This window comes from Ranitomeya variabilis, chromosome 1 (genome assembly GCF_051348905.1).
Source record: "Ranitomeya variabilis isolate aRanVar5 chromosome 1, aRanVar5.hap1, whole genome shotgun sequence".
NCBI lineage: Eukaryota > Metazoa > Chordata > Amphibia > Anura > Dendrobatidae > Ranitomeya > Ranitomeya variabilis.
In genome coordinates, this window is record NC_135232.1 from 629692825 (window position 1) to 629705499 (window position 12675).

General features: G+C 47.0%; 1 protein-coding gene across 4 annotated transcripts in view; it reads left to right on the forward strand.

Moving 5' to 3' along the window:
• The window catches only part of EXD1 (exonuclease 3'-5' domain containing 1), a 178305-nt gene that overhangs the window by 34918 nt on the left and 130712 nt on the right, over positions 1-12675 (forward strand). For all 4 annotated transcript variants that reach the window (XM_077293348.1, XM_077293359.1, XM_077293375.1 and 1 more), the window contains exon 4: positions 6509-6563. In XM_077293348.1, coding sequence (XP_077149463.1) covers positions 6509-6563 — 55 coding nt within the window. The remainder of the gene's footprint in view (positions 1-6508; positions 6564-12675) is intronic.

Here is a 12675-nt window from a genome sequence, read left to right on the forward strand (position 1 = left end):
TAGTGTTTTTTTCTTTCATCCACGTCTTTAAAGGGAACCTGTCACCCCGTTTTTTCCGTATGAGATAAAAATACTGTTAAATAGGGCCTGAGCTGTGCATTACAATAGTGTATTTTGTGGACCCCGATTCCCCACCTATGCTGCCGAAATACGTTACCAAAGTAGCCGTTTTTGCCTGTCAATCAGGCTGGTCTGGTCAGATGGGCGTGGTGTCTTCCCCCAGATCTTGCTTAGTTTTCCGTTGGTGGTGTAGTGGTGTGCGCATGCCCAAGTCCAGAATCCACTGCACAGGGGAGGGAAAAGAGCGCGATCTGCGCTATTCCCCTGGTGATCGGTGGGGGCGGCCATCTTCCTGTGGCCACGCGTGCGCAGATCGAGCGCTCTGCTGCCCGGGGCTTCAGGAAAATGGCCGCGGGATGCCGCGCGTGCGCAGATGGAGATCGCGGCGGCCATTTTCCTGAAGCAGAGATGCGAACTCTGCTTCAGGAAAATGGCCGCCGCGATCTCCATCTGCGCACGCGCGGCATCCCGCGGCCATTTTCCTGAAGCCCCGGGCAGCAGAGCGCTTGATCTGCGCACGCGCGGCCTCAGGAAGATGGCCGCCCCCACCGATCACCAGGGGAATAGCGCAGATCGCGCTCTTTTCCCTCCCCTGTGCAGTGGATTCTGGACTTGGGCATGCGCAAACCACTACGCCACCAACGGAAAAATAAGCAAGATCTGGGGGAAGACACCACACCCATCTGACCAGACCAGCCTAATTGACAGGCGAAAACGGCTACTTTGGTAACGTATTTCGGCAGCATAGGTGGGGAATCGGGGTCCACAAAATACACTATTGTAATGCACAGCTCAGGCCCTATTTAACAGTATTTTACCCTTCGCCATGACAGCACCCACTGGAGAGATAGGGATCCGCCCCAAGGAACAGGAAACCTACAGAGACATAAAAGGGGGCGGTCCCCCTCTCCTCCTCAGTTTAGGTTTCCTGTTCCCAGGGGACAGGATCTCTGGATTCTCCGAGCTACAGCGTACCTGGGCTAGACGCATCCGCCTGTGCGGTTTCCGCGAGAACGGCAGGGGATGCAGTCCAGAAGCAGCGTCGGGGGAGACTCCGCTAGACGGCTCCCCCCTCGTCTGGCCGGCATGTGGAACGCCTGGTCCGGGAGAGGCCGCTCGGTTCCACGAGGTAACGCGGCAGAGGTGCGGCTCTGAAGGAGCTCCAGACGCGGACCGGCAGGTATGAGGTCCGGGATCTGAGGCACAGCTGCAGCGGCAGCCGGCACACCGCTCCATAGCGCAGGCCGAGCAAGATGGCGGCTGCGCGTGCATGGAAGCGGTGTAATAATCCCCATACTGCCCCGGGGCGGGTGAGCACTTCCGGGTCACCCACACAGCGGTGAGGGAAAGCGCGGTTTCGCGCATGCGCAGTACACCGCTGTGGGGTAATGGAAAAAAAAAAAGCTGACCAGATCTTGCCCTATAAAAAGGGGGTAGTTGCAAACGCACAGGCGATGCAACATGTCGTCCCCAGGCAAAACAGTGGACCCAGCAGGTGAGCCAACCAGCAGAAGGTCCTCAGATGCCAGCCACAGGAGCGAGACCAAGGATTCAAGATCCAGAAAGTCGCAACCTCCTATTTCGGTACCGTACAGCTTCACTGGGTGAGTGTAATTCCCCTCTGCCTATAAAGCTGACACTCTTTTCCACAAATGTCTTCTTCACCCAGGCCAAAAGGAGATAAAAATCTAAGCACAAACAGTGTGCGTTGTGACGAGCCTCTCCCAGATTCCCACCCCAAAAAACTCTGCAATCAATGTATGACTGAAACAATGCAGAGTCCATCTATGTCGGTCACAGATATACTGGCCATAATTAGAGAAGAATTACAGGCCATCTCACAAGCCAGTACCCCCCCTAAAAAATCCGGTAAAGAAAAGGCAGTATCCAGCTCTGAGTCCGAGGAGGAAGGCGTTATCCACTCAGACTCCTCGCAGGCGTCATCCTCTTCCTCTACACATTCGGACATTGAGGGTCGAACTTGTTTTCCCCTTGATGGGGTGGACAACCTAGTAAAATCCATCAGGAATACAATAGGTTGTGAGGATGCAAAAGACGACCAAACTGCGCAAGACATCATGTTTGCAGGGTTGGCAGAGAGGAATAGAAGAGCCTTTTCAGTAATTCCTGCGGTTAAGGCACTGATAAAGAGGGAGTGGGAGAAACAGGACCAGAGAGGTTTTCTCCCGTCAGCCTCCAAAAGGAAGTACCCCTTTAATGATGAGGAGTTAATTTCATGGACTAAAGTTCCTAAGGTGGACGCTGCAGTCGCCTCCACTTCAAAACAGTCAGCTCTACCAGTCGAGGATGCGGGCCTACTTTCTGATCCTCTAGATCGGAAAGCAGAATAGTCACTAAAACGATCATGGGAAGCTTCCACGGGCATATTTAAGCCATCAATTGCCAGCACGTGCACAGCTAGATCCATGCTCGTTTGGATTGATCAGTTGGATCAACAGATCGAACAGGGGGTCTCCAGACAAAAATTGCGGGATGTGATACCACTAATTAGAGGTGCAGCAGCATTCATGGCCGATGCTTCAGCTGACTCTCTTCGCCTTGCAGCAAGATCAGCGGGTCTGATTAATAATGCCAGACGTGCGTTATGGATGAAGAGCTGGAAGGGGGATACGCAGTCAAAGGCTAAGATCTGTGCTATTCCATGTGAGGGTGAGTTTTTGTTTGGGAAAGCATTAGACGAGATCCTCAAAAAAGCGAAGGAGAGGAAAAAAGCCTTCCCTGACCCCTCAATTCCTTTCTATAGGAAAACCTTTAGGAAGAGACCGTTCGGGAAAAGAACACAAAATGAAAGATCGTCACGATGGGCCACAAGAGAGGGAAAACAGGGTGGCACTATGTTTAACGGCCCCCCCTTCCGTAGAGATAATAAATTTTAAAACACCAGACACCCCAGTAGGGGGTAGGTTAAAATTTTTCTTTCCCCAATGGCGAAAAATCATGTCAAGTTCCTTGGTTCTAAATATTGTTAAGGAAGGAATGAAGATAGAATTCCTCCAAATTCCCCATGACTCTTTTATTTTAACAGCCCTTTCCTCCCCAGTGCAACAGAGGGCCCTTGAACTGGAAATTCGAAGTCTCATAGTTAAAAATGTTTTAGTTAGGGTGCCAAAGGGACTAGAGGGTAGAGGGTTCTACTCTCCGTTATTTTTAATCCCTAAACCCGATGGTTCATTTCGAACAATTATAAATCTTAGAAAACTCAATACGTTTATTAAAAATTATACGTTTAAAATGGAGTCTATTAGATCGGCCATTAAGCTCCTTTTTCCAAATTGTAAAATGGGCGGCATTGATTTAAAAGACGCCTACTACCATCTCCCTATCCATAGCAGGTATCAAAAATACTTGAGTGGCAGTAACTCTTGAGGGGGAGATTCATGATTTCCAGTATACAGCCATGCCCTTTGGTCTCTCCATGGCACCTAGGATCTTCACGAAGGTAATGTTAGAGGTAATGGCCTACTTTCGCCAGAGGGACACCTTAATCATTCCCTACTTAGATGATTTTTTAGTTGTAGGAAATTCGTCCCTTCAGTGTGCGGAACGATTAGCTGACACTGTTTCGTCCTTAGAAAACCTGGGCTGGATCGTCAACTATAAAAAATCCAGACTCATCCCACTTTCTCTTCAGACATTTTTAGGGTTCAATCTAGATTCCATAAAACAAAAATGTCTACTTCCCCAAGAAAAAATATCTCTTATAGAAGGGAAAGTAGTGGCGGCCATTCACAAACCTCAAATGTCCCTGAGGGCAGGAATGTCCTTACTAGGATCCCTTTCCTCCTGTACTCCAGCCGTTGAGTGGGCACAACTTCATACCCGAACGTTGCAACACCAGATACTTCGGGAACAGAGAAAATTTCTGGGGCACCTTGAATCAAAAATAACTTTATCCGAGAAAGTCTTATCTTCCTTAGTGTGGTGGCTAGATAAAAACAGCCTAGCAGGGGGTGTCCCTTGGGTAATATCACCATCCCACACGATAACTACGGACGCTAGTCCCCACGGGTGGGGCGCACACATGGGAGATAGATTCTGCCAGGGAACCTGGGATAAAAATGAGAATTTATATTCATCAAACCTGAAAGAATTGAATGCGGTAAACTATGCACTGCGTCAATTTCTCCCACAGTTACGAGGAAGCCACGTCAGAATCTGTTCAGACAACACTACGACAGTGGCGTATTTAAACAAACAAGGCGGCACAAGATCAGACGCTCTAATGTCTTCCGCAAACAAAACCTTAATCCTGGCCGAAAAGCATCTGTTGTCCCTCTCGGCAGTCCACATCAAAGGAGAGAACAATCAACAAGCAGACTTTCTAAGTCGACACACTCTTCACCAAGGAGAATGGTGTCTCAATCCTCACATTTTCCACAAAATAACATTGTTATGGGGCAAGCCCCAGATAGACCTGTTCGCTACAGAACAGAACAAACAAGTCCAGAAATTCGCATCTCGGTCCCGTGCAGATCACCCGGACATTCTAGATGCTCTTCAAACACCCTGGCAATTCAAGCTAGCATATGCTTTCCCTCCGATAATTCTGCTTCCACAAGTAATACGGAAAATCAGAGAAGAGCAGGCCAGGATAATACTGATAGCACCATTCTGGCCCAAGAGACCATGGTTCTCGTGCCTGCGGTCGATGTCGGTGACGGATCCTTCCCTCAATCCCAAACCTTCTCTCTCAGGGACCTTTCTTCCACCCTCAGGTGGACAGCCTCCACCTGACGGCCTGGAATTTGAAAGGCAGATATTAAATTCCAGGGGTTTTTCAAAAGGCCTAATTGATACACTCCTGCTTAGCAGGAAACCATCTACAACAAAAATTTACACCAAAATATGGAAGAAGTTTCTTCAGTTCCATACTAGTTCAAACCCCTCTGAAGTCCCAATAAAATCTATACTAGAATTTCTACAGAAAGGGAAAGAGTTAGGTCTGTCGGTTAATACACTAAAGGTCCAGGTGTCCGCTCTGGGTGCCCTCTATGGCCATAATATTGCTGGTAATAAATGGGTATCCCGCTTCATCACGGCCTGTGAACGAGTTACTCCGGTCCACATACCTAGGGTAGCTCCTTGGGATCTAAACCTAGTCTTAGGCTATGTGCACACGTCAGGATTTTGTCAGGATTTTTCCTCAGGATTTGTAGCCAAAACCAGGAGTGGAACAATTAGAGGAAAAGTATAATAGAAACATATGCACCACTTCTGCATTTATCACCCACTCCTGGTTTTGGCTACAAAACCTGATGAAAAATCCTGACAAAATCCTGACGTGTGCACATAGCCTTAGACTCTCTAACAGAATCTCCGTTTGAGCCTATAGACACAGCATCTTTGAAACACTTGTCGCTAAAAACAGCCTTCTTGGTAGCCTTAACATCGGCTAGGAGAGTCAGCGACATTCAGGCCTTGTCGATAGATCAACCTTACCTTCTCACATTTCATGACAGACTAATCTTAAAACCAGACCCCTTATACCTTCCTAAGGTAGCAGGGAAGTTCCACAGGTCACAAGAGATACATCTTCCTACTTTCTTTAAAGACCCCTCTGCTCCTGAAGAACAAAAATTTCATACTCTAGACGTCAGGAGAGTAGTTTTGCAATATATTGAGAAAACTAGGAGTTGGAGGCAGAGTAGGGCTCTGTTCATATCCTTCCAGGGCAAAAAGAAAGGATATGGAGTCACAAGAGCAACATTATCCAGGTGGATAAGAGATGCTATCCGGTTGGCCTATTCCATGAAAAATGAAGAACCTCCGGAGGGCATCAAAGCACATTCCACCAGAGCCATGGCTTCTTCCTGGGCCGAAAAAAGGAACGTGCCAATCGAGGATATATGTAAGGCTGCAACATGGTTGGCTCCTTCCACTTTCTATAATCACTACAGGCTTGACCTGTCATCCGACTCTGACCTACACTTTGGCAGGACTATCCTCAGCACGGTGGTCCCCCCCTAGGTGTTGGTCTCTGGAAATCTCTCCAGTGGGTGCTGTCATGGCGAAGGGTAAATAGCCGGATTACTTACGGTAATGCTCTTTTAATGAGTCCATGACAGCACCCAGTCACATCCCTCCCTATTAAAAGCCAATGTAATTACTTCTATGAAGTTTATATTCGGATGATACATTATGATTGACTAATACTGGCGGTCCTCCGGGTACTCTGAAATTAAACTGAGGAGGAGAGGGGGACCGCCCCCTTTTATGTCTCTGTAGGTTTCCTGTTCCTTGGGGCGGATCCCTATCTCTCCAGTGGGTGCTGTCATGGACTCATTAAAAGAGCATTACCGTAAGTAATCCGGCTATTTTATCTCATACGGAAAAAACGGGGTGACGGGTTCTCTTTAATGTAGTAATTTAAAATCCACGGACCGAGGTTAAATTTGTAGCTTAAACTATTATTATTTATTCTTTCTAGTGGAAACTGAAGAAGACCCTTCAGATCATGTTGATCAAGAACAAGTTGATGACAGGTAGAGCGCTGTACCCACTACCCTGTTTTGTAAAATACATAGTACCAGTCAAAGGTTTGGACTTTCTGTTAATGTAATGTTTTTCCTTGCTCTTACTTGAATGTGCACATAGTAGATTCAGACTGAAGGCAATAAAACCACGAAACGAAGGAACACCTAAGTAAAACAAGGAGTAAAGAAACATATGAAACAAACCATAATGTGTTAAACCTCAGATTTTTCAAAGTACAGTACTCCTTTTTACTCTGATGACTTAACACCCCTTTTTGCAATCTGTCTACTGCTTCATCAGGTGGTCACCTTCATGGCTTCCAGCAGTTGTGAAGTAGTTCCCATAGGTGCTGAACACTTGTTGGCTGTTTTGCCTTCACTCTTCCAACTCATCGCAAACCATCTCAAATTGGTGGAGGTTGGGTGATTGTGGAGACCATGACATCTGTTGCAGCACGCCATCCCTCTCTTAGGGTACCGTCACACAGTACCATTTTGATCGCTACGACGGTACGATTCGTGACGTTCTAGCGATATCGTTACGATATCGCAGTGTCTGACACGCAGCAGCGATCAGGGATCCTGCTGAGAATCGTACGTCGTAGCAGATTGTATGGAACTTTCTTTCGTCGCTTGATCACCCGCTGACATCGCTGGATCGTTGTGTGTGACAGCGATCCAGCGATGTGTTCGCTTGTAACCAGGGTAAACATCGGGTAACTAAGCGCAGGGCCGCGCTTAGTAACCCGATGTTTACCGTGGTTACCAGCGTAAACGTAAAAAAAACAAACAGTACATACTTACATTCCGGTGTCTGTCCCCGGCGTCTCAGCTTCTCTGCACTGTGTGAGCGTCTGCCAGCCGGAAAGCGAGCACAGCGGTGACGTCTGACGTCACCGCTGTGCTTTCCGGCTATGGCGCTTACACAGTGGAGAGAAGCAGAACGCCGGGGACAGACACCGGAATGTAAGTATGTACTGTTTGTTTTTTTTACGTTTACGCTGGTAACCAGGGTAAACATCGGGTTACTAAGCGCGGCCCTGCGCTTAGTTACCCGATGTTTACTCTGGTTACCGGGGACTTCGGCATCGCTCCAGCGCCGTGATTGCAACGTGTGACCGCAGTCTACGACGCTGGAGCGATAATCATACGATCGCTGCGACGTCACGGATCGTGCCGTCGTAGCGATTAAAATGGTACTGTGTGACGGTACCCTTAGTCATAAACCCCTTATATAGCATGGAGGTGTTTTGGGTCATTGTCCTGTTGCAAGACAAATTAATGATTGTCCCACTAATTGTAAAGCTGTTATGATAACATGTCATTGCAGAATACTGTAGTAACCATGCTGGTTAAGGATAAATTGAATTTTGAATAAATTGCCTACAATATAACCAGCTAAGCACCCCCACACCATCATGCCTCCACGTCTATGCTTCACGGTGAGCACCACACATGATGAAATCATCCACTCACCTTTTCCGTGTTTCACATACTACAGTACAGATTTCCACCAATTCGACCATAAAGGTCTACTCTCAGTCTCAACGGACAGTTGCAGTTGTGATGTGTCTGCTACTTGATGTCTGTGCATCACTTATGACGGCTGTTACTGGAAGCGTTGTCAGTTAGGGTTTTTTTGAGGCTGGTAACACTGATGAACTTCCTATGCAGTAAATTCATTTTTGGTTTCTCTTTCCTGAAGCAGTCCTCATGAGAGCCAGATTCATCATAATGATTGATTTTTTCCATGACTGCAGCTGAAGGTTCCTTCAAGGTTTTAGCAATTTTCTGACTGACCTTTATGTCTTGAAGTAATGATGGACTGTAATTTTTATTTACTTTAGTGGTGCTTACCATATTCTACCTTACAACAGTTGTGGAATAGGACTCAACATTGTATGAAACTGTATACCAATACCGCACCACAAATGATAAGGCATACCTGTTCCGATCATTGGAAATAGAGGTATATGTTGCGCCTCAATTTGTTCCTCAAACAATAGAGGTCATGGTTCCTCAGTACAACATTTTATCCCTCATCCATGACCTCACCCATGAGATAAAGTAGGATCTGCCCCTATTACTGGACAGGAAGTCCTGAGCACAAAATAAAAAGGCAACTTCCACTTCTCCCTTCAATGTGGTTTCCAAGGTATGTGTTTAACAGGATGGGATGCTAATACCTGGGCTTAAGACCAACTGGGATTTGACCAATACCATATGAGGTCTAGAACTCTTTCTGACTGAGTTGTTTCCTCAGGTAAGAAAGAGGGAAAACAAGTGATGGTTATCGTTTTGCATTTGAACTATTTTCATCTAACAATCTTCATGGTTAAATTGTATTTTTATCATCCATTTAAGTTGCAGAATTGATGCCATTATAGAGAATATGATAAGTTCTATCATCCCTGTATGAATAGTGGATCATAGCTCTTCTGTATGTGGAATAGTTCAGATCGGTGTTTTGTTTGTTCTAGTTGTATCAGCTCTTTAGTAATTGGCTAGGATGCGGTATCCAGGAATTCCCATGATGGAAATCTCAAACAATGTGATCACTTGGCCAAAATACATTTTTTGGGTGGATTTAACGTTACAGGGATATAACAAAGTATTAAATATTTCTGCTGGTTACTGGAACTCCTTTAGCATTCTGGGATGCCCATGATACACTTGATAGCATAGAGTTGGATACATTTTGAACAATTATATGATCATTGGCAGTAGAAGTATTTGTTACAGGCCAGATCTTGGCCTTAAAGGGAGCCTTGAATGGAAAATATCAACAATATTAAGGTAAAAACCCTAATTCAAAGCCTTAAGGTTACCAGGTTCTTTGAATCGCTTAACTTCTGCTTCCAATAACATGCTGAGTATTAGTACCAGTTTCTATGTATTTCAGTTGTTGGGTGCAGAATGTCTAATTAAATCTGAGGAAGATAACCAATGATACATTTAAGTGAAGTCTCTAAATATAGACCCTCTGGGGGGAGGGGGAAGGAAAAGTCGTAAACCAAATCTATAGAGAAATTATCTTGATTAAATATCTAAAACTTTCACAATCTTCCTTCCTGAAGCACTACCCATTGAACTAGGATATTTTGGGGTTCTTTCTTCAGGTATAAGATCCTCCCTATCAGAGGATCCCTTGGTTATCGTCTATGATGTGTGTGTCATGGGTAAGAGGAAAAATAGTTACCATATTTTTCAGACTATAATACGCACTTTTTCTCTGACGCCCATGACGGCACCACGGAGAGAGGGGATCCGCCCAACAAGGACAGGAAACTTACAGATAAAAAGGCGGTACCTCTCTCCCGCATCAGATGGTTTCCTGTCCTTGATGGGAGACTTACAGACTCACCTACAGAAGACAACATCGTCGTGGGATTCCTTGGCCAATCAGTCCGACTCAGGCAGCGGGGGTCCCCCTGCCTCGGCTGGTGTGGTGACCCGAAACGCCACCATTGGGGCTAGTGGGCCTCTAGGGTGTGCGAGGAGAGGTGGCAAGGAGGAATCGCGGCCACATCTTTAGGTAAGAGCAGCAGCAGTATCCAAGGGGGGTCCCTCTGTGGATGGGGGCCAGCACACTGCCTCCCCCAAGCGTCAGTCTGCCGGCTGAAGCTCCTGGGGGTTCCGGGATCCAACACAAACGTGCGGCGCCTTCTTGGGTGCGCATGCTCAAGATCAGAACGAGATTTTGCGCGACGCGGGAATAAGAAGACGCGAATTTCAAAAGTTGATTCATCGCGCATGCGCGGGATAAGGAAACACGATTGTCACGTGAGGCGGTTCACTGCGCATGCGCGAGATCAAAGAACGCGATTTCGCCCAGGGCGATTCACTAAGCATGCGTGGGCATGCAAAAGGGCGCAAAAAACACCGCTATTTAACAGGAAGCACACCTGGGCGCAAACGCTTCTAATCGAAGTTGACCAGCGTTCGCCTGCCATGAGCGACCTAGAGCAGGTATCTCCCCTATCCAGGTCATCTCCACCGCCGCTGCCACAGCAGCAGCAGCAGAAGCGACGACCCCAGAAAGGACACCAGGATGCTACCGGTAAAGGACACTCAGGATCGCTGCATAGCGAGGAGTCCAGTACAGCGTCTGGCACAAGGGATAAACTGATGACAGACACGGATCATCCCCAACCGGTATTTATGGGTCCATAAGGTGCTCCGTGAAAGCTAGTGATAGTAAGGGCCTATATTTGTCTTTCTCTTACCCCCATGACGGCACCACGGAGAGAGAGGGATCCGCCCTCAGGGACAGGAAACCCACAGGTTAAAAAGGCGGGACCTCTCCTCCACCTCAGTTCGGTTTCCTGTCCCTGACTGGGAACCCACAGCTTACCATATCGTCGTGGGATCCCGGGGACCATCGGGCAGAATACAGGCAGCTGGGGGCCCTGCCGCGGTCATGGATGGACGTCGTGCCTGAAGGCACATTCTGGGGTCGGCGGGCCCTGTGAGTATGTGCGGGGAAGGGGCAGTGAAGAGGATAAGGGAGCAAAATGTATTAATTGTCCCTTATCTGGACGACCTCCTAGTGATGGGCAGATCCTCTCTCCATTGCAGTCAGCAGTTAGACAAAGTAATGGCAGCCCTATCAAATCTAGGGTGGTTATTGAATCTGGAGAAGTCCAGAATTATCCCAACACAAGTACAACAGTTCTTAGGGATAATAATAGACTCAACAAAACAAGAATGTAGTCTTCCAGAAGTAAAAGTGTCCAACATGATACAACTAGTGAACTGTTGTGAATTCCGTCTGGGCTCCCTCTGGTGGCCTTTAGCGATACTGCGGGTCTGGAGATGGGCTCAGCTGCCTCATTTCCTGCTTTGCTGGTTCCTATTTAACTCCACCTGCACCTTTGTTTGTTGCCTGCTGTCGTTGTATTCAGTACTGGTTCTGATCTCTCTGGACCTCCTTGTGACCTGTCTCCATCTGGAGAAGCTAAGTCTTGCTAGTTCATGTTTGCTCAGTTTTCTCTTGAAAATATGTTTTATTATATGATGAGTTCAGTCCAGCTTGCTTATATGTGATTTTTGCTTGCTGGATGTTCTGGGGTGCAGAGTGCGCCCCTCACATCGTGAGTCGGGGTGGGGGTTCTTGTATTTTCTGCGTGGATAGTTTTTGATAGCAAGGGATCTGTGCGGTCAGTACAAAACTATCTTCAGTCTGTTTGGCTTTGGCGGGCCTCATTTGCTTAAACCTGTTTTTCATTACTGCGTTTGTATTTTCCCCTTAACTCACCGTTATTATTTGTGGGGGCTGTCTAAACTTTGGGGTCATTTCTCTGAGGCAAGTGAGGCTTGGCTTTCTCTCTGGGGGTGGTTGGTTCCTCGGGCTGTGACGGGGCGTCTAGGTTTTTGGGTAACGCTCCACGGCTGCCTTTAGTGTGTATTGGATAGGTTCGGTGTTGCGGTCAGTATAGTTTCCACATCCCCAGAGCTCGTCCTAATATTCTGGTTTACCTATCGGGTCAGTTTGGTAATCCTACCACCGGATCATAACAGTACAGCAGGCCAGTAAAGAGTTAATGCATCGCAAAAGAGGGATAAGAGAAATCCTGAGTTCATTTTTTTTTTTTTTTCTGCAGTGTGTCTTGCCTCTCTCCTCCCCTTAATCTCTGGGTGGTTCAGAATTCAGCTGCAGCTATGGACCTTCAGAGTCTGTCTTCTAGTGTGGATCATCTCACTTTCTAGAGTACAAGACATTCAGGATTATGTAGTTCGCAGTCCTATGTCAGAGCCTAAGATACCTATTCCTGAGTTGTTCTACGGAGACAGATCTAGGTTTTTGAACTTTAAAAATAATTGCAGATTATTTCTTTCTCTGAGACCTCGTTCCTCTGGTGATCCGGTTCAGCAAGTTAAAATTATTATTTCTTTGTTGCGTGGCGACCCTCAAGACTGGGCATTCGCCCTGGCGCCAGGAGATCCTGCATTGCGTAATGTAGATGCGTTTTTTCTGGCGCTGGGTTTGCTTTATGATGAACCTAATTCTGTGGATCAGGCAGAGAAAAACTTGCTGGCTTTGTGTCAGGGTCAGGATGAAGCAGAGGTTTACTGTCAGAAGTTTAGGAAATGGTCTGTGCTCACTCAATGGAATGAGTGT